Source organism: Amblyomma mixtum, chromosome 3, assembly GCF_055824585.1.
Source record: "Amblyomma mixtum isolate Tamu chromosome 3, ASM5582458v1, whole genome shotgun sequence".
NCBI classification, from domain to species: domain Eukaryota; kingdom Metazoa; phylum Arthropoda; class Arachnida; order Ixodida; family Ixodidae; genus Amblyomma; species Amblyomma mixtum.
In genome coordinates this window covers 291,859,258-291,886,647 of record NC_143014.1, presented here as the reverse complement: position 1 = coordinate 291,886,647, position 27,390 = coordinate 291,859,258, and the positions used below count along the sequence as shown (strand labels likewise).

Here is a 27,390-nt window from a genome sequence, read left to right as displayed (position 1 = left end):
CGTCTTCTGAAACAAGCGCAGCACACCGCGTGGTTCGAACCATCCCCAGGAAGGAGGTCAGCCAGATGAATCGTAGCACCGCAACCCTTTGGTTTGCCGCACCGACACGAGTCGCAACTAAGCTTATAATTGAACCCGTTGTCTTTATTAACAAACATTGTGTATCATTTCCCCTCAGCTCTGCGTGAACCCTCGAAAACGTTTAAAACGTGACGACACGCTAACCAAGATCTTCACACTGTCACCGCACTCAAAACCTCCTCCTCAAAGAATCAATTAGAGTAATATTGTAGGCAATAATTAGAAGTTTAGAGCTAAAGTTGAACGCTTCGAGAACCACAAAAACGGATATTTCATGGCACTAAAGTCGGCTCATTTAAATTACAAATACGTAAGTCTGTTGTTTTGCCGAAGAGGATCGGTTGCTTTCATCGTTGTACAGGGCAATAACCATGAGACAAGTACACCCTTGTGTCGTCCCTATAGCGGGCTAGAGAAGCGCAGAAGAGAGACTTGTTTTTAATGCGCGAGCGCAAGAACCCCCATGTAGCACAAATCGGTCGGTCCGTCCGTCCATCTGAAGCGTCGCTTGGCAGGTGGCAAAGTGGAGACAGGGCAATTCCCCTCTCCAGCAATGGAGAGGTTGGTGTGTGAGGGAGAGTGGATGGGGTTACGACTAAGGTATGGAGTATCACACGAGGAATGACGGACTGAATCACGCCACCCTCTCACAAGGTCTGAACTCGCAAGCGGCAGCTCGTCCTGTGGGACCATTAATGCTAACACATACTCTTCCCCCTTAATCGCGTTGATCGTCTATAATTTACTTTTGCTTTATCTATCCAAAGACACTCAGCTTGTTTTGTCTGGGTTGCTTTTTTTTTATCTTCGGAGATGGCCAGCTGGTGGAGCGTGGCGACAGACGTGGAGACCGCGTCTCAGGAGAAGCGCTCCGATATTGTCTGTGTGCAAATGTGGGTCGAAGGACCATAACGGTAGCCGAAGATGATGTGCACATGCTAGTGCGTCGGCGCGGGCCCCCGGACGACACAGGTGTGCGCATGGGCAGAAGACGAGAAGACATAGAGGGGCGCTGTGGATTGGTTGAGCCGTGTTCGGTCGCTTCCCTGATTGGGAGAGACTCGACAGGGAAAACCCCTTGACCACCAATCGCGCAAGTGAAGGCACTCGAGCACGAAACGCCGTCGAGAAAGGGCGGAGAATACTCCACGAGCTGGTTCCCAACCAATCGTGGCGATCTAAGGCGGAAGCTCTCCTGATGCGGCCAAGAAGAGTGTGCGACGACGCGCGGCTCGATGAGCGACCCCCAGTGCAGAGGTCAACCCGGAGCTCACGTCGCAGCCAGCTGCAAAGAGCAATCCCGCTAACCCATCTGAAGGAGTCAAACCCGGCCTTCTCGGAAAGAAACCGTGAGACGCGTCTGGTGAGCCAGTCGACGCGCTCTCCGCGCGCCTTGATAGCAAAATAACCCACCCTTATACTTAATAAACCGCTCGTGTTCCCCCTCTCTGAACCACAGCACAGACCCCTATAGAACTTAATTTTGAGAAACTTCGAGGCGGTCGTGACGCAAATTTCTGATCTATCCGCCATTCTTAGTCACTTTAGACTGGAATGCCACAAGCACGTGAGGTCAAGCGCTCAGCTTTTGTGGCTGTTGTGGTCCAAGCACCCGTTCGTCCTAGTACGATGCAAATAAGCATGACGTGTATACCGTTCGTGGTGGAGAGAACAAGAATGCTCATACGTATTACTGATACACGGGCAAACCGAAGCCGTAGTGGGTGTCTCATCCGATTTCAGGTCTGGATAATCTGTATGAAGAGTTTCATAGCGAAATTCAAACTCTTCCCCGTCCGCACCCATAACGCCACCCGCCGGGCCTAAACCATATCTGCAGCCGTTTGGCGCTATTCTTGATACGCAGGCTGCAGAGCGCCGGGCTTTCAACGGCTGTCTCATTGCATAGGACTGAATCGTGTAGCAATAGGAGATTAATCGTATCTGCTACTCTCGCGGCCGATTCGTGTTGTTCTAATCTGCACGTACTGTTCTCGGATTTTGGCTCCTGACGTCCTCTTTAATTCTGCAATATTAAGCCGTCCTATGTGTTTTCCGCATGCGAGGAAAACGGGGTTCGTTGTGGCAGAGGTGGTATGAATCGAAATCAGGCAGGAAAGCAGCCGATGTATTTGGCCCAACAATATTGATACCGAAAGGACAACTTTCCTTTTGGCTACAGCGCGAAAGAAAGCGCGAAAGGGTCTCTTTCTACGGTGATTTTGAAAATAATGCAATTTTTCTGAGCACTGAAAATGAATGGCGCTTATGACATCATTAATTACTATATGTTGCTCTTTTTCCTCGCATGCTATGATTATTGTTGCCGACTACCAATTTTATTCTGCGATCATCGGGTCAAACAATAACTATAATGTAAATAATACGAGAGCTGCATAGGCTTAAGCTCGTTTTCCGCAATGCAGAAATGCCAGAGGCTTTATAGCGAATACTTAGCGAGTATTCGGCTAGACCCCAAGAAATCCCCCGGCCCCGATAATATTCCCACTACCTTTCTTAAAATGTACGATGAAATACTAGCCAAGTTTTTGATAATAATATTTAATAAGTCTCTTGAGTCGGGTACAGTGCCAGATGAATGGAAAATTTCTCGCGTGGTTCCCGTTTTTAAAAGCGGCAGCCGACTACAAGTTGGTAATTACCGCCCTATTTCATTGATTTCCACCTCCTGCAAAGTGCTAGAACACGTACTCACCAAATACCTCAATAATTATTTAGACCACACGGGAATAATGACCAAAGCGCAACATGGCTTCCGTCGAGGATTCTCAACTACAACACAGCTAGTGGTCACTGTAGATGAACTTGCTAAAGTGCTTGATTGCGGTGGCCAGGTCGATATGATTTTTTTAGATTATTCTAAAGCTTTCGATAGAGTACCTCATCATAAACTAGTAATAAAAATGAAATTATTAGGCATTCCGGATCAAATAATAAATTGGGTCACATCATACTTATCAAAGCGAAAGCAGTTTGTCGACATCGATGGAGCCACCTCTCGATTCTTAGAGGTTTACTCAGGTGTGCCTCAGGGATCGGTTCTGGGTCCAGTACTATTCAATATCTATATAAACGATCTCCCAGAAGCTCTCGATCCCTCTGTGTCCGTAAAGCTGTTTGCGGATGATTGTATTATATTTAAGTCTATCAAATCTGTGTCTGACCAGCTTACTTTGAATGCAAATCTACAATATTTAGCTAAATGGTGTAATGAATGGGAAATGGTTATTAACTTTGACAAAACAGTTTCTCTTTGCATCTGTAAAAAGACCACGCAACATAATTTTTTATACGACATTAATAACATTGCAATCAGAGCTGTAAAAGAATATAAGTATCTAGGTGTCACAATAACGTCACGGCTCAAATGGACGAAACACATCGAAAATATATGCTCCTCCACCCGCAAAAAGCTAGGATTTCTGAAGCTTCGGATGAGCGGTTGCCCTAGTGCCCTAAGACTGAAAGCATATAAATCTATTGTAAGGCCCAGTCTTGAATATGCCTGCATTGTATGGGACCCCTACACGGTAGATGACATCCAAAAACTAGAAAGAATGCAACGTCTTGCGGCACGATTCATTTACAACCGTTACAGGCGCCTAGACTCTCCTTCCGCCATGTTGAAACTCGCAGACTTAGAACCACTGGCAGATAGAAGGAAGAAAGCCCGTCTCAACTTCCTTCATTCATTATACTTTTCTCGACTTGGTATCCGACCTGAAAATTACATCGTTAATGATTCCACACGAGCCTCGCGCCATAAGCATGCCCTTAGCCTGAAACCTATTTTTGCACGCACAGATGCCTACAAGTTTTCTTTTTTTCCGAGAACAGTTTCTCAATGGAATGCTCTACCGGAGAACTCTCCGTTGTTGTGTAATCATTCTTGATTCTCACTGCTGGTTTAGTAGCTGTGCTGTAACCGCGTTCTCAATTGTACTTTTGCGTTGCTGGTTTTGTTGTATTTATATCGTTCGTTACTATCGCACCTGATTTGCTTTTCCCTCCTGTATGTATTTCCCTCTCCTGCTTGGACATACAGCATGTCCGCAGTATTCAATAAATAAATAAATAAATAAGTACTCAGAGAAGCAGAGCAGCTGTTAGACCGCAACTTTGCATTCGCTTTGCAGGTTGCTTTGCAGGTTGCAGGGTTAAAGTTGCTTAAAGGGGGACGCTGCAAATAAAAAGGCCGATTTGATCAAAATATTCGATTTCTCAATTCATTTTTTAGAGCGAAGGCTCTACCTCACGACCAACACTGCAGAACACGGGTCATATCGCTGAAGCCTTGACCTTGACCTCGAATGAATAGATTAGTTAAATATTGCCCTGACTAGCATTGGAAGCCACGGCAGCGCCCACAGATCAGCTTTGCTGGCCACTGCACGCGAGCACTATGCTATCGGCACAGCTGATTGCGCCGTGTTAAAATGCGATACACACTCGCGCTGTGCATTGCACATCGTTGCCTTCATCAACTTCCATCTTACTCTAACACTACACGGAACGCAGCCTGGTTAGGGTGAAGCGTTAATAACATGAAGGTTGGGTGACTGACCTAGTCGAAAACGTAATTGATGTTTCGGGTCTCATACAGCACCGTTGTTCGCAATAAGATTCACAATTAGTAACCCGTATGGGCCCCGAAACGTCGTTTCCGTTTTTGACTTGGTCAGTGATGCAGTAATAATGCCAATAATGCTTAATCCTGACCAGGCGGTGTTCCGTCGAACGTCAGACTACGTAGATGGTGGAACCAGCGAAGCTGACGCAAGACTGGACAAAAAGGCACACACAAACCACCGCTGCTTTGTCCTGCGTCAGTTTCGCTGGTTCCACTATCTGTGCATTACGAAGCAACTAGCCTCGCAATGTACTGTCAGACTTCTTAAAATAGTGCTTAACCCTGACCAGACGGTGTTTCCTAGAACGCTAGACTAGGTAAAAGTCTTATTGCGTACAAGGACCCCGTATGGGACCTGAAACGCCATTTTTGTCCGTGACTAGGTCAGTCACCCAATACTCATGTCTATAAATTACATCTCTGGCGCGAACAGATAAGATCAGCTGAACCTCGATCAGAACGTAACCTGAGTCTAATATCGTCGCCAGACGTTCCGATGACCCAGCAGAGCAAAACCATGAGCCAATCAGGCTAAACACGTGATTTCGCACCTCTACTCGGTTTAACTACGTTGAAACCCTGCCATTTTTCTTCCGTAACCAACGGGCCTTGATCTGTCTCGCCATGAAAGATTATTCCTAAATATGAAATAGACATTTAAAAAATTACGTTTTTTGACGTGTGCTTGTCGAGAATTGTGAGCGAATCGCGCTTCTCATGGTTTCGGCGCACCGTGAGATCCGATTGTTTCCGACGACGGAGCACTGCTATCTGGTGACACCATGAAGAGGAGAGATCAGAAGATCACAGCTTCTGTCGGCTCTAACGCCGCAGTTCTCTGACGAAAAGGGAAAGCACACGTGGCGATAAAGAAGACAAACGAGGGAATAAACTTTGAGCTGATTTTCTATGCTTTAACTTTTTCTGCGATTGCAGTCACTCACCGCTTCGGAATTTCGTAATGAATTACAGTGGATTGATTGTTTCTTGCTCATAAGTCATAGGCGTAAAGAGCGCAATAAAACTAAAGATTTTTTGTGTACTTTTATTTCCATCAGTACTGGCTATCTAAAAAAAGAACTAATAGACTTAATGGCCAGAAAAAAGGCGTTGTGAACATGCTTACAAAGAAAAAAAAACTTGTGCACCTTCTGCATAAATATTTAACGTTCCAAGGATGGCATGACGAGGGTGTCAAATATAATTACTCACCAACTATACGAAGTAGTTTATAATAAAATGCAGTTGTAAAATGAACTCAAAAAATGACTTATCTTCACCAAATTTGGTTAAATTTCATACAAAATTAACGAATATTGTTGAATTGCCGTGTCCAGCTTTAACTTCAAAAGCGATTGTTCCAGATTTGGTAAGCCTCAGAGACAGAATACTTACAGCAGGCGTGCCTGGAGCATCGGAGGCCACACGAAGAGCGCCCAATCGAGCCTCGTTTCGTTCGCGAAACGCGCATCCCTCCCTTAACCACTGGTCTGCGCTTGCGCACTCACCAGACCGACCATGGTGCTGCACATCTGGAAGATGTCCGTGTAGATGACCGAGAAGAGGCCGCCCAGCGACGTGTAGAAGAGGATCACCACGGCGGACACTATGATGATGAGTTCGCTGTTGACGTGCACCATGATGTTCACTGTGTCACCTGCCACGGCCGATTTCGAATGAGCTCCGGGCGACACAGACACGAATGGCTCGTAGCGGCGTTTGTTCTCGAGCAGTAAGGGAAGCACACACACGCAAAAAAAAAATATTGGTCGTTGAGGCAGAATAACTTAATGACCTGGCAAGATTAGAAGTAAAATTCGACCCCGTGCAAGCTGATTCTTTGTTGGATGGCGTTTCCGATAAAAGAAGGGAAACGAGGCAGGAAAGGAAGCGAATCCCCACTGTGGATTGGCATATGTTGCCCTGCACCAACGTTTTCTCAATGGCGCGGGAGAGAAGCTGCTCACCTAGCGCGGAGAGTATAGATGCAGTCCAGAAGACCTCGCCGAAGACGGCAGGCACGGTGAGCATGATGGAGATCCAGTTCCCGTAGTGCTGCTGGAACGGGTCCAGCATCGTCAGTGCCTTGGTGACGCGCATCTTTCCCGCGAAAAACCAGCCACCTGCAAGCACGTGTGGTTTCGCTGACCAGGTTACCGTCAACCCCGAATGCGACACATATACGTAGACGGCGAGACCTGCATGTCAATGCTGACGCACCGACCGTTAGCTCCTTGCGCTAAACAAAATTTGCGCACGTCCAGCCTCTTGAAAACCGATTAGAAAACCACGTCGAGCGTTAGTGGACGCAGCCGATTAAACGGCGGTTTTGAAGAAAAAAATAACGTTTTATGAGGCACTCAAACAGCGGGCAACTCATTCTTTGAATAATTTCGAGCAGTACAAAGGCCGCTTTTCGGTGGTTTTTGGGTCCGTTCCCTGGTGCGTGCACAGGAATTTAAGCACATACTTCAGCTCACCAACTGGACAAGTGTGACAGGAAGGCCAAGGAACGCGACGCAAAAGAGGCGCCGCATTCAAGTCTGAAAAAGGACGGCGAAAGCAAAACATGCGCCAGCCCTACATTTTGAAGCGGGAAAAGCCGATTCACGTGTTACATCGCTGATTCCATCCATGCAATGCGCGTTCTCTCTGTACACAGTTAAGCCCACCTTTTCTGAATAAAAAGCGCGAAAGGGGCGAAAAATAACTTGAGAAAAACGGAACGTTTTGATAATCCACGGGTTTATACAAACTAAGGTAAAAAGATGTGCAGTTATCATGTACCGATTGAGAGGATTATGTACCGGCTGTATTTAAAGAAATTCCCGATGATCTATGTATTGCAAATAACAAGCGTAGGATGATTGCCATAAGAGATTTGTGTGCAGATGTATTGCGTTGTGTATAGCTCGAGTTCTTTCGTATGCGCTATTTTGTGTTCACGGACTTTTTTTTCTATATGTTAGCCTGAGTGTTCAGACAAGAAATGTATGCATATAGAGGTATTCATCCACCGGCTGCCTGATCAGCCAACAAGCAAATGTGCTTGGGCAGATCAGAATTTATGAATGTGTACGCATAAAGACGAATAAATTTTGATTTGATTTAAAATAAGTTTGTCTTGTAACTTTGTGTTTGTAAAAGCCAATTTATACGCTAAACCACGCTTCAGTGCTTTCACGCGTTCGTAAAAACGCCAAGAACAGTACGGGCTCCTGGCGAACTAATAGGCGTTTGCACGAACCCCTCGCAATGACGTATTATCCAGCGAGCAATTTCTGTCGTTTGACTTGAGTGCACTGGCTCAAGCAGTGGTAGGCGATTTCCACCTGACGATGCTGAGCAGACGATTTCTACTGTAATGGATAGCGTGCTGCTTGTTCTACTTTTTTCCACATATGATACAGAGCTCCAACCGCTGAGTGAATCACTCCCCGAATGCCCCACGAAATGCCTCCCAACTGTATAAGCGCCCGCTTGGGTTGTTGTAGGCAAAGGAAGCTGCTGGCAGCTATAGGGAGCCGGCTTTCAGCGCGACTCCGAGCGAGCGGAGCTCTGCGGGTATCTCAGCAGAGCTCGCATGTACTCAGAACTGCTACGTCATCCGCGTGTGACAAGCGAAAATGCGTGCCACTAAAAAGGCTGCACCTTCACGAAAAGTTCGTTCGCTTCTCCGAATTTCCTCTCGTTAAAGTTTACTGCTGCCCTCTCTTCTCGTCTTCGGCAAGTCAAGTGTTCTTGGTGGACTGATGTCAGATTTTCAGCATGTGCTAAGGCGAGATGCGCTTCGCCACTAACCGCCGCACGGCACCGCCATGGCGCTTTGGGCCGAAAATGACAAATTTCCTTCCCCAGGGAATGGGACAGAAGAGTCGGCTTCACGAACAAGAGCACAAGCGCGAGGGAAACAAGCCTTCTCGACCAGCGCATCATCGGTACCGGCGAGAACTCCCCATAACAGCGGTGCCAGTGCAGAGATGCAATATTTCCAGAAACTTTGAAAGCACTGAAAAAAAAGGAGGAAAAATCCACGAGGCAAAAATGTAAAAAAAAAATTGACGACTATTACGTTACTTCCTAACCAGAAATTTGAGCACAGCTCATCAGCTGTTTCAGCTTTTCGATAAATTGACGCAAAGAATTACAGACAACTTTTTATTTTTCGCACATTTTCCACCTTCAAGAAACACTCCACTAACAGTTCTTGATTGTCATGAAGGAAGCTTCGTGGACGGAGAAATAGATGGATATATGCTCGACTCGCTGCACCAATGCCTGGTTCTCAAAGACGGCGTCTGCGCAAGTATTTCGCGAGGCTGTCACAGCTGTGGGAGCCGTTACGAGCGAGAGGAACGGAATGTTCTGCCGCATAAGTGGTAAGAAATTCCCGCTTATGTTTATATCTGTATTAGAGTCCCCGCCCACTCTGTCACCCTGGCAGGTGGAAGCGTTTCTGGCACAACGTTGTCAATGTCAAAGCATGCAGCGCATATCTGTCACTACCGCCACATAGCTTAAAGCACGATTGAGGTGTCCACTGTTCAAACAGGGCAGTTATGCGCCTTCCCTCTGGTCCAGGAGTCCACCGAGATGTGCGAGACAGATACTGCTCATTTCCTTTCCTAAAAAAAATACCGAAGACTCTTTGTAAATTCTAAAGTGTGCTTGGCGAAAGCCTTGTGGTCAACCCACTGCCGCTTCGCCAAACCGCTTGGCACGGAATCACTCGGCTGCTTCGGAGCCATGCGTCTCACTCACTCGACTGCAACGAGACGCCTGGCGAATGAGCGGCGGTGTAGCTGCCACCGCCGACCCGCGCGCGCTCGTTCTACCGCTACTGTGTGACGTCATGGTTGCTATGCACAGCTGCGCCCCCCACTGGCACGCCAGTTGCTAAGGAGAGGAGGAGGTTGGCTTTTAATTTCTCCCTTCCAAGCTCCCACTCCATTGCTTTCGCAGCTTAAGGGGTGTCCACTGCTGGTTACCGCGAACGACGGCGACGGCGCCGCCGCGAAACGCAGAAAAGGGCGCCTAAGAGCTGCGCTCTAAAAGGCTGCCTGATGTCTTCTTGATGTCTGATGTCTTCCTGACGTTTAGTATCGGTAGCGGATTTGTTTCTCTGCACTCAGAGCCAATGTGAGGTGAGAAAGGCTCACTCCGTGCAACACGGCAAGGTGGGAGAAGCGCCGGCCGGTCATTTGGTTACTATGACTGTTACTATGACCATGACTTTGCAGTGACTTCGGTTTTCTCTTTTTTATTATTATTATTTATTCCGCGGACTGCACGTTATGCTTTGGCTGTCTGCCTGCGACTAACTTTTACTGTAATGAGCCTTTCGTTTTCTCTTCTTTTGAGTTTTTTTTACTGCTCCGTTTTTTGCTTAATTTTTTTTCTTCTTTGGAACATTTAGTTATTTTTCATTTATCTTGAATTGGCGTTAAGCCTGGCAAAGCTTTGCTGGTCCAGGCATCCTCTCTCTTTCTTTTATGTTTTTTATCTTTTCTGAGAGGACCAATAAAAGGCTAAAAGGGTCATTTGGTCAGCTGCTCAGTCTGTACAGACGCTGATTCAGATTTACTCTGGTTACCTTTGCCGCAGGAGCCATTTCAATAAAGTGGTGAGACACGTGCGTATGCTGCCGAAAGCTGGAAGCGCCAAGGATAATAAGCTGAAAAGCATACCGATCAGCATACTTCTATAGAAACGTATGCTGAGCGAATTGCACCGATGTGCCCGCAGCACCTGTTTGTTGAGGCGCTGTCACAAACGATAAGCACCATTGGGGTAACTTTGTGGTTTAGAAAAGGTACGAGCTGGAAGCATTCCAACTTCGAAGGCTTCCATTCATACAGCCATCACAGGCATTCGCTAGGCGAGTGACTACTGGAGGCCGGATATGACACGATGATGGGGAAGCAGAAGAAAGCCATTCCCTTTGGGCATCTTCGCTTACTGACCATCTGCTGCAGGACCAACATGCACGGGGAGAGGGCGATGAACTTGCTTGTGTGTATACGTCGAAGCTAGTCCTCTACACTACCGTATAAACTGGCGATCATAGGAAAACAGGATAGTATATATCTGCAGAGATTTCAACGGTCATTGGAAGGGTTGGTAATGAGGAAGAGTTTGCCTTATAGTTACAGACAATGTCAGCAACTTGAAAGCTGCATATGGGCGTTAAAAAGCAGGGTTGCTGCACCCACCCACCCAATTTTCTTTTGTCCAAAGTAAATAAGCTAATCACGCCGCAGAGTTTAAGAAGTTAAGAAGTATGCGATAAATTAGCAGTTCTCATGTAACTAAGTTCACTTTGCAATGCAGGAAAGTGTTCTCTGAGGGAATTCACTCTTTTAGAGCGCAGCGCATAGGCGGTCGTTCGTGGATTGAGCCGAGTCGGCGGTGCCCGATGAAACCGAGAGCTAGGGGAAGAAGGGGAGGGATAGAGTGCGAGGGGAGCACGTGAGGAGCTTTGGCCCCCTGGATCCCGTCCAAGCGCAGGGTCCCGGCCCTCCTCTCTACGCGACCTTGGCGAGGCGGCGCGTGTGGACAGACGTTCGAGAAGGTTCGAGCCCTGTCGAAAGCACAGAGAGGGAGACTCAGCTTAACGCGTGCTGCGGCGCCTCTTCCCTCTCTCAGCGCCGCCACCTGCTTATAGAAGTTTCGGAGTTGGTCATATAAGAGCGCGTGAGCGTGTTGCATGCTGTTATGCGGTTCTTTGTCAGGCTTCGTCGAATTAGATAGGCCCCAGATATTTTCTGGTATCATCACTCATACAGACGGGCTTTCGCTTAAAGTGGGCAAGTGAGGTTTCCGCATTAATAGTCTCAGCCAGTTATTTCTGAAGAATGAGTGATGCAACCGGTGGAGATGCTTCGTCTGCTGCTGCTGCTGCCATTAGAGTTGCCCGAGCAGAGGTTCAGCGCCGCCGATGCCAGAATCCAGAGGGGCGCGCCGCCGAAGCACCAGCTAAGCGCCGCCTTCGAGAGGTCCCTGCTGTTCGCGCCGCCGACGTAAAGACCCTGCCCTTTGCGCCGCCGAAGGAGACAGAGCTGCAGTCAAATTTCGCATTAGGGAGTATCGTAATCGTCCTTAGAGTTTTTTTTTCCCATCATCACAGAGCTTGGTAATTGGAGGCTATGAATTTTTCTGGGAAGGAAGGACAGAAGTGTTGCATGGTTTCTAGGTCCAGAAATTATTTCAAACTCTTTTTTTGATGAAGTGGATTTTTCATGCCTGCATAAATGGTAACGAGGGAATACCAGCTGGTTTACAAGCGTAGCTTTAAAATTTGCGCCACGTGTAACACCGTTCTCATGCAGCAGTCCCGCGCAACATTTATGATATCGCCATGTGGTCTTCCGGTTTCCGGTTAGAAAGGCGAGTACTTCGTGCCGCATTGGTTGAAGCCTCCCTTATGAACGGACATAAGTACAATGTTATATCTAAAGCCCGAAATATTTTGCAACTGAACCTCGTCCTGTTAGCACTTTTTTATTTGCCACAGCCGTCTATTTAGATCGTGATATTTTAATACCTTGTTAAGAGCCACTAGATCATGCTTGGTTTCTGTTTTTAATTTTTCAAACTTTCATACCTCGGAAAAATTCAAAGCTCTGCATTTTTTTCGAGTAATCCCGTCACTACAGTCTGTCTCCCAAGCTGTTTGCAGCGCTGTCAAAGGTAGAGCTCTCTCGTCTAATCAGAGATGCAGGAGCGCAGAAAATCTTCCCTCGAATATTTGAGCAGTCAGGACTATTTTTCTAAATATCAACACCGAGATTTAAAACATAGTCCAAAAAGTATAGAGAGCGCTTCAGTCAGTCGTGGAATTAATAGACGAAGCCCGCACGCACGCAGCTCTGCGGAGACCAGTTGCGAGGTGATGATCCACCGTCTTTCGGCAACATGGAGTCGCTCGAGTCGGCTTTGACACCCGTGTCGCCTGTGTGCCGTTCATCGAATGTGCGTGGTTTCTCCAAGATGGCGAAGGAGCCAGTTTTAAACGCTCTTGAAGCGCTTCGCGTCGATTGCGGGGGTAGTTAACGTTTGAACTCGCTCATCAAGAGGACTGCAAAACTCACCCAGGTGAGCGAGAGGACGCTCTACCTAAGCATAACGCAGGCGGAGAAGCCGGGCAGTGTGTTGTCACCGAAGAAGCGTTCTTGTGTAAAACGCCGTGAGTGGGCGAAGAAGCTGGAGGATTCTAACCTGAGCGTGTTGCTAAGGGTGGTGCACAACTTCTTCCAGAGAGGGCAAATACCAACTGTCGCCAAAGTGGTGCAGCGTTTCAAAGAGGGCGACACGCTACCGACCATGTCCGCAGCGACGGTGCAAAGGATGCTGAAGAAGCTTGGCTTCGAGTACAAGAAACGTTCTTGGAATGCAGTGCTGATCGAAGCACCGCACAATGTGCCGTGTAGGCGCCGGTACCTGCGCCAGATGACGGAGCTGCGACGCCAGAATAGGTCTTTTTTTTTCAGCGACGAAACATGGGTCAGCGCCGGCCACACGCGTATTCGGGTGTGGATTGACGGCCCCATCAAGGCTGAGACGAAGCACGTCGATCTGGACGGTCGACCGGCCTTCAAAACCCCATTGGCAAAGGTGGAAGACTTACTGTAACGCATTGCGGCCGCGAACGTGGTTTCGTCGAAGACGCAGCGGAAGTCTTCCGAGCTAAGAAAGCTCGAGTGGCAACCACGAGGAAATAAATGGAGACAACTACGAAAACTGGTTCACCAAGGAACTGCTCCCACAACTACCACCAGGAAGTGACAGTGTCATGGATAACGCGCCATATCATTCTGTGAAGTAGGATAAAAGTGCCGAGCATGAGCAGTCTCAATAAGGATATAGTGGCTTGGCTGTGCGGAAAAGGCGCAACGTGGAGCAGCTACATGGTGAAGGCGGAGCTCATGAAGCTTTTCGACAGCGTAAACACAGGTGGGGTCCGATACCGTGTGGACTGCATCGCCGAAGCTGCTGGCCATCTCGTTGTGCGTCACCCTACCACTGCCAACTGAACCCAATAGAGCTTGTTTGGAGCGACGTCAAGGGTTTTGTGGCGAGGGCAAATAAGACGTTTAACTTTCAAGACGTGGAGCCCCTGGTCTGGCAAGGCATCACGCAAATGACTGCTGACAAGTGGAAGAGCTATGTGCAGCATGTTCTCATACATTAAGATATGATGAGAAAACTGTACCACATGACCGACGATGTTGTTGGCCAAGGTCCTCCTGTTGCAGTTGTAATCTGAGTTGTGATGATGACGATGATATGGGAACCCCTCTAACGGGCTAACGTGATTCATTACTTGTGTGCATGCAAGTTGGGATCGTTCACTACTGTCGCAATGAGAGTAGCGAAAATGAGAACGAGAACGCCTCGATTGAGCTATGGCAGACGCCATAGTGCAAGGCTCCGGTTTAATTCTGACTGCTTGTGCGCTGACAATTGCAGTGCACAAGGGCTTGTTTTGCATTTCGCCTTCACCGACAAACGGCTGCCCCCGCCTGTATTCGACCCACCTTCCTTGGACAGTGGCCACATTGAAGTAAATACTTGTATACGTGTCAGAAACATTGAAAACAGCTCTGAAGTGACAACAAAAGAAAGAACTGATACCAACTGGTGCTAACAAAAAGAAAAAAAAGTTGAGCCAGTCCCTTTGGAACGGCCTTTTACACGTCCAAAAACAAACAAGAAAAGATGAAGAGACTCCAAGCGCCACCTGCTACACAAATAAAACAGCTAAATACTACTGCAACTTTTTTCACATAGATATAACCACCTATCAGATTCACAGGGGCGACAGACGAGTAGGAGCACGATTATATTGTGCGCTCCATCCTGATTGATTCAGGGTTCCCCTACATTCTACAGTGCTGCCAAGTGCCTCTGAGACGAGTATAGCCGCCAATCGGCAGCGCTTCCGCTCCGGCCACGGTCGCGGTCGCGGTGGGCTCCACACGCTTGACAAAGACGACGAGTAATCAGGCCACAGTGTTTCAGTCATGCTGTGCGCGCGTTCAGGGCGACCCACATCGAGCAATTTTCCTGCAGAAAGCTGGCGAACGGCCGCCCGGTAACCGGCGGCTATTCTCCGTGATGGATATGTTCGCCGGCCAATCAGCCGCTCGCCGGAAGCGGACATTGCGGCTTGTCAGCGCCGACCAATCAAGGCGCTGCCGCGCCTGGCTTCCGCCCTGTTCAACATGCCACTATACGTTCGAGCGACATGGCGGCGCCCGTCGAAGAAGTGCTATCGCTTGAACACCAATTTGTCGTTGCGGCTACACTGTGCCTCACGCTCACGGCGAGCGAAAGGCGGATGAATCTTTCGCTTTGTCTGAAGATGCCTACACCTGAAAATTTTAGCTATGAAACGTGACAAATTTTCAGATTGCATCTGGATTTCCTAAGCTGCTAGACGTCACGCCTATTTTTCGCCGTATGTGGTGCAGCACTATGCAGTAGGCGACGGTGCGTCGGCGTCCCTCCGCGCTGGTGCTTTCCGCGCGGATTTCGCCGCGAAGGTTCGCTCCACGTGGATCGCCCTTTACTCGAGGCTTCGGCGAGGACAGCATTGCCACGACATACGGGGGGACTTTTTTTTTTAAATTTAGATTTTTATGTTAAAACCTGCGAGATACCTCGGTGTGATCTGTGCTGGTGGGTTGTGCAGCAAGGCGGATATTATGTATACTGTTGGGAAGACAAGTGCGCAGGACGTGTCGTGGGCAGCTCGAATGGAACGCTGCGTCAACACAGTCACCTAGTGGTCCGAGAATGGCACGTCCATTTCACGCGGCGAGAAGTGCACGTCTGATAGCGCCTGCTCATAGAACCAGAGAAAAAAATTTTGGCGAGCGCTCGCGGGTCTGAAAATTATGTAATCAAATTTTCATTTGTGAGTTTAGGGGGCGAGAATGCGTTGCGGCATAGAAGGCCGTCAACATTGAAGGTGAGCCCAGTTTTGCATTTTCTTAATCAGTATTGTAGTTCGAAATATCGAACGTCTTAAATACGCATTTGTAAGGTTGTTGAGGTCGCTTACTCGCAATTAATATATAAAAAGGCGTTGGTTCCATTTCTCCTCATTAAACACAGCGCCATTTGAGCATTTGATTTATAAGGAATTAACTAAGCTTTGGCGACGATCGCACGCGCAGTGGCACCATTTGACGTATTATCAATGCGATGAGGCCAATTCAACGAGCTTTCGAATGCTTATATTTGACGTACAATATTTCGGACCACATTGCCGATTAAGAACATAGTAAAACTATGCTCTTCCTTATTTTACGACGTTGAATTTAGCTACATAATCTTGTGCCAAAGAACCAAAAATAAAAAAGTTGACTAATTACTTTTAGTTAATTGATCGTCCTTTAGTTGAGCTCTGTGACGTACATAATGTCCGCTTTGCTGTAGAATCCATCTGCACAGACCGCACCAAGGTAACTCCACAGTTCTGAAGATAAAAATCCGTAATAAGGGAATAATTACTCATTAGCATCCACTTAAGCGGCACTAAGCGGCTACAAACGAAAGCTGTAAAGCTACGACACAAACTTGGCAGTTGAAGAATAAATCATTCTGCTGTGGGATAATTAGTGTTATGGGAGAAATTACTGGTAATGAGCAATTACTCCTTTATTATAAAATCACATCCGCCTTCAGGGATTCCCTTAAACACTGTACCACAAATATATAAACTTTTAAATGTAAATGTGTAAATGTAAATATGCAAATGGCAGGCAAGATGCGGCCATGCTAGCGTCTGTGCTTCTAATAATGCAAAAAATTGGACTCGCTGGTTTCTGTTCATTTTCTACCGCGGCAGCCAGAAAATGTGCACGGACGTCGGTTTGTGAACACAGCGCACAGTGCAAAATGTTCCTACTTCGTTGCGAATTTACTTCTGCCAATGCCTGGCGCCCACAATGAAAGAAATAGCCTGTAACTTGCTTGCAGCGAACATCTCGAATTTGCTTGTTCAAGAAACATGACTGTAAGAATGTTACTGCTCTGCAAGACGTCGACACAAGACCACCAAACAGCCGAACTTGCTTCTTTACGACTGTTGAGGACACGCCTATAGGGGGACGGCAGTTAGGTGCACAACTGTTAAAACTGTTTCGCCGTAACTCCCGAGCTTTTATTTAAAGCTTGAAAAAAAAAACAACGTATAACGTAATTTGCTGAAAAAAATTCAGCTGGTCTTCGCTCCGCTGAACCCTAATGATGCAGAAATGAAATGTAGAGGCATCTTGCGCAGGACTGAATGCAAAAAAAAAATAGAGTACGCTTACCCTGTGCTGCATAAGTTGCAAATCGTAGCAAGAACAAAGGGAAATGGTCTGTATTTTTTTACATTTTTATCTCTTAGCCTTTTTATTGCTCCTTTAATCTCTTCCCTCAGCCAGCGCGGGGCCATACCAGAGGCAGCGTCCACTTACCGACCATGAGGCTGAGTGCGTGGCCGAAGGGCGCCTGGCACCAGATGATGCCGCGCCTGAAGACCGCCTCGGCAGTTCCGTTGATGAAAACGCCACCAACCCAGGTCGCTGCAGCAGCGCAAGACGGCGCCACCAGACTTAACCACGTGCCAACTTCAAGGGGGAAAAGAATTAATTGCGGCTGCCAAATTCGTTTCATTATTTAGTTATTTATCAGGACCGCAGCGGAAGGGAACTGTACACAATTTTGGCATGCGGAAAGAGGCAGGCAGTCAGGATACTCAGCATATGCAAAGTCGCCAGCAAAAGTTTGCGGCATAATTGCGCTCGGCAACAAACAAGCATGCGCGGCCCCCCGTACCTGCTGGAATTTCAGGCAATTGGCTTGCGTGACTGTGCTAAATTAAACTTTTCTGTCGAGCACATGGACGCCCCCCTCAACTTTTGCTGTTGACTGTGCATCGTATCAGGAGGAAAAACACTTTGGCTCCTGTTACAGTAGATCGATAGCACTCGTATAAATTCTTCGTTCGACGCTACTGCCACAACGTCTGATATCAATTTGGCCCATTGGTTCTTTGTAGTCGGAAATAAATGAATGTGCGCCCTCTTTTCAAGTGCATCAACTTACTGTGCTTCAATGTCGAAACAAGTGGCTGAGATGCACCGCCTGTCTCGTGTGTTTAGAGTGCACGGAAAAATCGCTGCCTTTGTGGGAGGCGAAGTGCAAAAACGCCCTTGTGCTGTGCGATGTCAGAGCTCGTTAAAGAACTCCAGGCGGTCGAAATTTATCCGGAGCCCTCTACTAATGGTCAAATGTTTGAGGGAATTCCCCAAAGGTGGAGTAGATTTGCAGTAAGGGAGTCATTAGTCATTGGCATCCACCCAAGGTAAGCCATGCGGCTACAGAGGGAAGCTATACAGCTTTCTCAGAAACTTCGCAGTTGAAGAAAAATTCGTCCTGGTCCGAGGCTCGAACCCGGAATCATCGCTTCGCCGGAGCAGCCGCTCTACCAACTGAGCTAACCGGGACGGCAAGCTTATGGTAGGGCGAGAGCGAATTGATCAATAGCTCGAAGTGGGAACGGTGTTGGTCAAATGTTTTAGGGGAATTCCCCAAGGTGGAGCAGTTTTGTAAAAAATGAGTAATTACTCACTAGCGTCCACCCAAGCGCAGTCATGAGGCTATAGAGGAAAGCTAAGCCCTCTACTATGCGCCCTCTATGAGCCCTCTACTATGAGCCCTCTACTAAGCCCACTGGTATGTAGTCCTCTACTATGCGGCGTCCCACATAGCACAGGCTTCAGGATGTTAAACCCAACTACCATTCCATTCTATCGTTGAATTGAAGGAAGAGGGGAGTGGGGCTTCGTTCCTAAACTTCGTATTTGATCTTACTGTGCACTGGTAAAACAGTCGAAACAAATGGAAACCACACGCAAAGGAAGGAGAGCATCCTCCGTCGCATTAGAGACCCCAGCTGTATTTCAGGTTGCGTAAAGGGAGGGGTGATATGTGTAGGTTTTAACTTGTATATTTTTGGATTGCTGCATATTTTATACAATGATGCATATGTTGTCTATAACCGCATTATTACCGCATTCTTTTTATGTATTAAGTATATTTATGTATTTTCAATCTCATGTGTTGGCCCCTTCACCCCCCCCCCCCTGCATTACCCTCCTTCAGCGGCCTTTAAGGGTACACTGAATAAATAAATATCTTAGTGCGCACTCCTGCTTCCCCCTCTCGTGCACAGAATACTGTTTCATTCATCACCTCCTACGCGTGAGTCACAGCGCTGCTGTTGGCACGGGAAATTTAACTGCAGATGCGCTAGCCGTGCTGGAGAAAAGAGAAGCCATCTCCTGGGCGCATGACCGCATGAAAATTAAATAAGAACTTACGAACAAACGCGCGGAAGCGCACACAGAGAAGGTGCATACAGGACTACGCAGGGGACGTGGTTGGAGAGATTTGAAGTGCATTGTATGTAACTGAATGATAAAGTGCCACAGAGGGCTCGCTCACGCGGCTGCCGCGTTTACAGTCGATCTCGATTTCCTTCACTGCGCTCTGCGCGTTTCCCTCTCTCGCGGCAGGGGTGCGTTACGACAGGGCAAGCATAGACAAGTCTTCACTGCCTCCGGTGCGCTTCAACGCAGGTGCACCGTGCGCTCTGACCGCGTCCCATAATTTTCGCGCGGCTGCCGTACCTCCAAGAGATGCCTCGGGGTTAGGTTAAAGAGAAATAGAGCAAAAATTAGCCTAGGAGGGAGAGTCGTGTTGAAGGCCGACTTAGTCTAAGGCCTCAACATTTTCACCTAGAGTTAGCGACTAGAATTTAGCGAGGATTAAATTTATTTTCCAGATTTTCGAGAACGGCTGTCAGCGGCAGCAAACTGACCCTTGGAAAAAGTGGCTCTGTGACACGCGTGATGCACTGATAGGCACGCAGTTTGAACATTTTCTTCTGGTAGGCACTCCCCCTCCCTTCCTTTGGATACGTGCCTGTGCACTGACATCCAGGCGGCAGCGCTGTGATGTGGTATGCGGGGTCTGAGGCCCTGACGCTGGACATGGGTTATTAGAGATGCCGTAGTGGGGGGCTCCGGATTAATTTCGACCGCCTGGGGATCTTTGACGTTCGCTTACACCGCACAGCACACCGGCGTTCTACCATTTATCTTTCACCTAGGTGCGATCTGCGCGACGAGTACACGTTCCGGTGACCTTGGGCTCTGCGGCCCTAATGCCAGTCACTGAGCCACTCTCCCGTTATGGCACTGTGTAATGTATAACGTTATCACACTGTAGACTCTCTAGCGTACCTGGAATTGATATTTGAGCCCCGTCGCGTTGGCTTAGTGGTTAGAGCGCTAGGCTGCTGAGCCCGAGCATGCGGGTTCGATCCTGGCAGCGGCGACCGCGTTTCGATGGGGGCGAAATCCACGGCTCCCATGCACGATGCCAGTCCTTGTTAGAGAACTCCATGAGGTCGAAATTAATCTGGAGCTGTTGTGATCGGGGGCCATCGGGCTACGCTGACCTTTCGGAAAGTGCTGCTGTTTTTCGGAGAAAACGCAAGGAAAAGCTGGCCTGGGGGCGGCTTCTGGCGACGGCGTGAACAAAGGCTCTAATCCCCTTCGCCGGCGATGCTGAATGCGGCACTGGTGCCGAACTCCGCTCTGCTGTGGACTAGCAGAGGAGACGGCGGCGGCGGAGGCGACGGCGGCGCCAACACATTGCCCGCGTGCGCCCTCAGCAGCCGACAAAGCGGGGGTGGTCACGGCTGATTTGTTCCTTCCACCCACCTGAACCGTCATCACTCGCGTCTCCCACGATCAGGATCGCCACACAGCAGCGAACGAACCTTTGGGCCTGGTCGGCCCGCGGCAAACCAAACAGTTCGCGACGGCGGGGCGCCAAGTTCCTCCTTGCCAGTGTGTTTGTCTGTGCGGTGTGCGTGGTCATGTGGGGAGGGCGGAGCCTAAGAAGAAGCTAAAGGCCCATTGGACGCTCAACCAGCGGCCGGATTCCCTAGCTAGGTGATTGGGGAACATCAACGTTATTTAAGCTGTAATCTGGTGTGTCAGAGCGTTCCCTTTTCTGACTTCTGGTCTCCTTGCTATTCTGTAAATAATGTAAATAAATCTCCAAGTTCCTAGCGACTCCTGAAGGGTTCCCTCCGTCGTCTGCCTGCTTCATCCTCATGCGGTGAAGCCCCTGGTCCAGATCCACCGTTCACATCAGAGCCATCTACTACAGCGTCGCTCAAAAACTATGTCGCTTTTGGTGGTTAAACCTCATACGAGGGGGTACCCAAAAGAAACCGGACATATTTTTGTTTGAACTTATTTGTTCACATTTTAAGCAAAGACCTTCAATCTCCTTCAAAGTATTCCCCACTTGCAATGATACGCTTGTTGAATCATTCATTCCATTTTTCAAAACATTGTTTAAATTCATCTTTTGTGATGCTTGACAGTGCCTCCGTCGTTTTTTTCTTCACCTCAGCAAAATCAGCGAAACGCTTTCCATTCACCTATTTTTTCATTCTAGGAAAGAAAGAAAGTAGTACGGGTCAAGGTCGGGAGAGTATGAGGGTTGAGGAATATGGGTCATGCCATTTTTGGTCCAAAATTGTAGCAAAGACAGGGCTGTGTGAGCAGGGGCATTGCCATGATGGAAAAACCAGTCACCCGACCGCCACAAATCTGGCCGCTTCCACCGCACACTGTTGCCCAATCTTTTCAAAACATCCAAGTAGAAAGCCTGGCTAACTGTCTGACCCTGCGGAACAAATTCTCAATGAACGACTCCTCTCACGTCGAAAAAACAAATCAGCATTGTTTTGAGGTTTGGTTTCACCTGACGAGCTTTCTTGAGGCGAGGTGAATTTAAAGTTTTCCATTGGCATGATTGTTGCTTTGATTCAGGATTCGATTCAGGAACACTTGAGTTGTCCCCATAGCATCGTCCTTGTACGTCTTAATATTTCAAGAGTTTCCATTCAACTTTTTCCGAGCAAAAATGAGAATTTCACCGGCGCACGCTGTTCAAGAAAATCAGCCATTGCAAAAACGACATTCACACAAAACAGTCGTCACTCTAAAACTCAGCCTAAACTAGTCTGACCTTCTTCAACGACGGCACTGGGCTTACTGACTCTGGAATGTTCGTTCTATGCGCTCCTAGTGGCAAAACGCGGTACCACAGAAGCTTTGCCGACCAAAAAATTTAGTCCGGTTTCTTTTGGGTACCCCCTCGTATACCACACCATACCATACTATATCATACCCTACCATACCGTACCGTAACTAAGCGATAGTTTTCTGAAATATTTTGTGTCAACATTCATAGAAACCTGCTCATGTAAGGCCCTTACAGGAACCCTCAATAAGCCAAGTTGCACAGGCGAACTGCACACCGCCAGAATCCTCGCTTTCCCTGCAATCTTGTACACACGGGGGATGGCAGTGAATTAATACATGTCCAACATCCTTGGACAAATATTTTGCATAATGCAAAATCGTACGGTACTGGTAAGGAAATATTGAAGGCAATGGTCCATTCTTCCGATGTGTAGCAAAATCTTGCTCTTAAAGTTTTTCCATCGATCGCAAAGAAGAATTAAGACTGCCATAGACAACCAATGGAGAACATTTCTGGCGATAGGAAAAACGTTAATAGCAAAAAAATGCAAGCTTGTCGACTGTAGTTCTGCGAATGTATTGGTACTTATTGTTAATTCTTACAATATACAAAAAAACGCCTTCATAAACTCTTTCCCGTTCAAAAATGCTTTAGTCCAGGATTGTTGAGTACGTAACGTCCTGGCTATTTTCTTCACACTGGTAACGTTGAGGCCGCTTGGCTGCGAGAGGCCCTGCGCAGGTGCCCTGGACGGGGTTGTAGTTTACATGTATGCTACGGGCGGCCAGAGGGCGTGTTTCGCCATGTTTCGTCTCGTTTTCCTTCCTTTCGGCCCTCTGTCATTCCTCTGGCCTTCGGCAAAGCAAGCCGCAGCGGACGACACCAGTGGCAGAGAAACAAACGAAGGGAGAACGAAACATTACAAAAAGTTTCATTGAGGGTAACTGCGGCAATTTCATGAAATCTGTATCATGAACCTCGCGGAATTCCGTGTCCGCGAGTTATTCCAAAAATTTTAGCGACTCGCACGAAATGAAATCATGAACAATAAATGCTCGCGGAAGTAAAGTCATCTGCAGCGTCTAAAAAGAAGTGAAACGGGGTTGTTTTCGACCCCTAAATTGCATCTACCACGCCGCAGGAGGCGCGCACCTGTCATGGAGATGATGCCCAGAGCCAGGGGAACATTGCGGTTCGCCAGGAACAGGCGCAGGAGGTATTCATCGTTGTCAGGCTTGTATTCCCCTTTGCGCTTCCTGCGCAGTGACCCGGAGGAGGAGAAGCAGGAGAAGAAGAAGTCAGTTCCCGAGGCTGCCTCGCAAGCCTCTCTTAGGAAAGGCTCGGCAGTAAAATGTGCACTCAAGACACTCTCAACAAGATAGTCATGTTTTGAACGAATGGATACGCGTTTCTTCAGCTGCGTCAAACGTAGCGGGAATAGCCAAACTAAAGAGAAGAGTGCAAAATAATGTTGCAGTGGTAATGAGATGTGAGCTTTTGTTACACACGCTAGATTGTTTGCATGAATAGATGGCTTTAGTTGTGCGCAATGAGAAACGAAATTACAATATCATAATTTTAAGCGTAGGTATTGCAACATCGTATGGCTGACAAAATAAAAGAAGTCACTTTTTTGAACGCATTCTTGAGGGCATGTATGGTCGCTGCGCTATCCGGCGCCATTAATTGGTTGACATTTGTGGGCATTTTTCCCAACGAGAAGAAAAATTGTTCCGGTACGGAGGAGGAGGGCCGGTGTCGAATACTCCAATATGTGAATACTTGAGCCTTAGCTTAAGTTACGAACACGTGTATAAAAAAAGCGTGCCTAATCTTCAATCGTAAAAGAGTACCGCATGCTCCTCCGCGGTGGACGCAGCGTGACGGAAGCGAAATACAAATATGCCTCTGTGCTTTGCGATGTCAGAGAGTCAGGTGGACAACATTAATCCCCAGCCTCCTCCTACAGAGCTACGTTTTCTCTCTTCCTCTCGCCCACTCCTTCCTCCCTTCCCTCACGACGCGGCTCGGGTGTCCACCGAGAGCGAAACAGTCGCTGCGCCCGCGAAGAATCGATGAGTTGCACCACGCCATTCGCTGCGTTGCCTGAGTGTTTAGGCAGCACAGTCAGGAGCTATTTTCTGAGTGTTGCCATAAATAAACCCGTGAGGAGAACTGTTACCTGGATGCTCGCAACCTGAAGCGATTGTAGCGAAAGTAAGTGCCCCACACGAGTTTTTGGTGCCACCAATACAAAAATAGGACAGGCACAGGAAGTTTGTACGGCTAGCGCAGTTCTTATCAGGCACCGAGGCTATATTTAAAACAGAAGATTACGATTCTTTTTGCATTTCAGTATTGCCCCGTGCTATCACCGTGACTGGAGTCGGGCGCTGAAACGGACGAATAGCAAGAACCCAGTAGAATCGGGCAAATATGGTGTGACATTAATTACGTGTCTTCTATCCTCTGCTTACGGGCATATCAAGAGCGCAAAATGCGGTTTCTCCGGAAAAAATATTGCGGAAAAGGCGACCCACTGTTCCCGCTTTCCAACGGTACGCACAATTAGAAATGTACATTCGTTTCTAATATATGTCGCGGCCGCGGTGGCCGAATGTCGATGAAGGCAAAATATGACGCATGTTTGCTGGTGGTTCTTAATTCCTGAGCCATTCACTCCGTTGTCTCTCGTAGCTCTCCAGCTTTCAGGAGTTAAACCACGCTTGGCATATCAATTAAAAGGAAGTTGTACGTCTCTACGCTTTGAAAGGGACGTAGGTACGTTCAAAGCGCAGAGACGTACAACTTCCTTTTAATTGATATGCCTTACGTGTCCGTAAACTATACGCTGGTCAAATTGAAATACGTGTCAACACAGTGCCCATGAAGCCCTTGAACAAATGTCAGCTTGTCAGCCGCTGTGCGAATTTGAGGCCTGTTAAGCAGGTAGGAGCACTACGTTAAGCAACTAGTCTATACTGTACACAGTGCAGGGTCAAGTTGAACTCCCCGCTCAAAGCCACACAGTCTCAGCTTGGCTGTTATCCGCTCGACCAAATGAATTCTAACTCCTGCTGGTCGCCTGACACTGCAGTCTGTCTCATAGTTTGCTCCTTCTCAAGACATCCTCCGTGCTGGGCTGACAGCGAAACTATGAACCTCAAATGGAAGCCAACGTAAAAGCCGAATTCTTAAAGCTGATCCTGAGTTAGGCTGTTCGGTGATTGGCCGACTCTTATGCTGCCGTGCACACACAGGGCTATCCCGTTAGCAGAAGTGAGAGGACAGTCATAGCAAGCCAGTTCCGGCCAACTCTTTAAGAAAAAATAGCCTGGCTTAGTTTATGGTTAAGCCTAGGATGCGAAGCATAGTTTTGCGGTCTGGCGAGCCGCCCTCTCCCTGGCCGACATCTCGCTGCTCAACTGACTCAACGAGTGCATCGCCTTTTGCGTGACGTCAGTATCTCCTAGTGGTAGGAGCGGCAGTTAGGCCGCCGGCGGAGGCTGCGTGTCCGCAAGCGAGCGCACGAGACCCCAGCTTTCACAGCTGTTGTGACGTCATATCACGTGGTGCGCCTATGAAGGTCAAGTGGTAGGTACGCGGCCGTGCGCGGCGCTGCAAGGAAGAGCTCGGTTGTGCGAGTAATATGCTTCGCATAAAAAAACAAAACTTCTGAGGACTCGGATCCTGACTCACTAACGCATTCCCCAGTGCGCACTTCAGCATCAGCCAGCCATGAGACAGACAGCACGCGCTCTAGATCGTGCCTGGGGCCCGCGAAGGGAACGAGAAAAGGTGCAGTGGCAGCACAGCCAATGGAGGCAGTCGTGACGTACCCGCTCGAGTAGTTTTGCGACAGGTCTCCGTGCACCTTGCGTCCTGACCACACACCCACAGAGACGACGGCGATGTAGTAGAGGATCATCACCAGCGCACCTAAGATGCTCACCGCCATGGCTTCGCCGTACCGCCTTGGTTCACCGCTCACGCCGGCCTTGTCTTCGCGAATGGCTCGTGCACCCGCCCTGCGGCGTGCCAATGGCAACTTCTCCTTTTTCTCTGACTGCACCCTGACACCTTCCTGGGCTGTGTGCCGATGTGTTCTCAATTCCCTCACTGGCCACCTCAGTATGGTTTCTGTAAAATTTCTTTTCCAACTCGTATTCAGTTGTTTTATTGAAAAATTTCCTGACACCCATTTTCCTGGCACCCGCCGCTCGCGTGACAATGCCAACTTTTACTTCTTCCCTGATTGCAGCCTGACCTTACTGGGCTGTATGCTGATGTGTTCTCTATGCCCTCACTGGGCACCTCAGTCATCATCATCATCAGCCTGACTACGCCCACTGCAGGGCATGTCTCTCCAATTAACCCTGTCCTTCGCCAGTTGCGGCCACCGTATTCCCGCAAATTTCTTTATCTCATCCGCCCACCTAACTTTCTGCCACCCCCTGCTACGCTTGCCTTCTCTTGGTATCCACTCCGTTACCCTTAAGGACCAGCGGTTATCTTGCCTTCTTATTACATGCCCTGCCCAAGCCCACTTCATCCTCTTGGTTTCAACTAGGATGTCATTAACCCGCGTTTGTTCTGTCACCCACTCCGCCCGCTTCCGATCTCTTAACGCTACACCTATCATTTTTCTTTCCATAGCTCGCTGCCTTGTCAAGTCGTGGACAAAAGTCTCCGGAGGACGTGTTCCTCAAATGAAGCTTATAACTCTACTATCAGACAGCGGCTGAAGACCGCACTTGTGGAGATGAAAGAACAAAAATTTAACTTTTACCTCCACAAGTGTGGTCTCCAGCCGCCGACTAATAGCAGAGCTATCGGCTTCGTTAGAGGAACATGTGGTCCGGAGACTTTTGTCCCCGACTGTCCTTAACTTAAGTTGAACCCTCGTTGTTAGCCTGCACGTCTCTGCCCCATAGGTGAGTACCGGTAAGATACAGCTGTTGTATACTTTTCTCTTGAGGGATATTTTTAAACTGCCATTCATGATCTTAGAGAACCTGCCAAATGCGCTCCACCCCATTCTTAGTCTTCTAGTTATTTCCCTCTCATGATCCGGATCAGCTGTCACTACCTGACCTAAACGGACATATTCTCTTACTACTTCTAGCACCGCGCCACCAATTGCAAACTGCTGCTCTCTTGCTAGACTGTTGAATATTACTTTGGTTTTCTGCATGTTAATTTTTAGCCCCCGTTCGGCTCCGCCTGTCTAATTCATTGATCATGCTTTGCAGTTCATGTCCTGAGTGACTTAGCAAGGCAATGTCATCAGCGAACCGCAGATTACTTAGGTATTCTACATTAACTCTTATTCCCAACTGTTCCCATTTAAGGCGCCGGAATACCTCCTGTAAACAGCCAGTGAATAGCATAGGCGAGATCGTGTCTCCCTGCCTGATACTTTTCCTTATTGGAATTTTATTGCTGACTTTATGGAGAACTATGGTAGCTGTGGATTCGTTATAAATATCTTACAATATTTTCACATAACACTCTTCTGCACCCTGATTCCG

General features: G+C 48.1%; 1 protein-coding gene across 1 annotated transcript in view; it reads right to left on the bottom strand.

The window, feature by feature from the left end:
• The window catches only part of LOC149355163 (high-affinity choline transporter 1-like), a 60,653-nt gene extending 34,836 nt beyond the window's left edge, over nt 1-25,817 (bottom strand). The window contains exons 1-5 of the mRNA XM_089576081.1: nt 25,699-25,817; nt 23,012-23,115; nt 17,203-17,310; nt 6,700-6,855; nt 6,241-6,389 (exon numbers count right to left, since the gene is read on the bottom strand). Of these exons, the coding sequence (XP_089432207.1) occupies nt 6,241-6,389; nt 6,700-6,855; nt 17,203-17,310; nt 23,012-23,115; nt 25,699-25,817 (636 nt within the window). The remainder of the gene's footprint in view (nt 1-6,240; nt 6,390-6,699; nt 6,856-17,202; nt 17,311-23,011; nt 23,116-25,698) is intronic.
• Between the last annotated feature and the right edge of the window lie 1,573 nt (nt 25,818-27,390).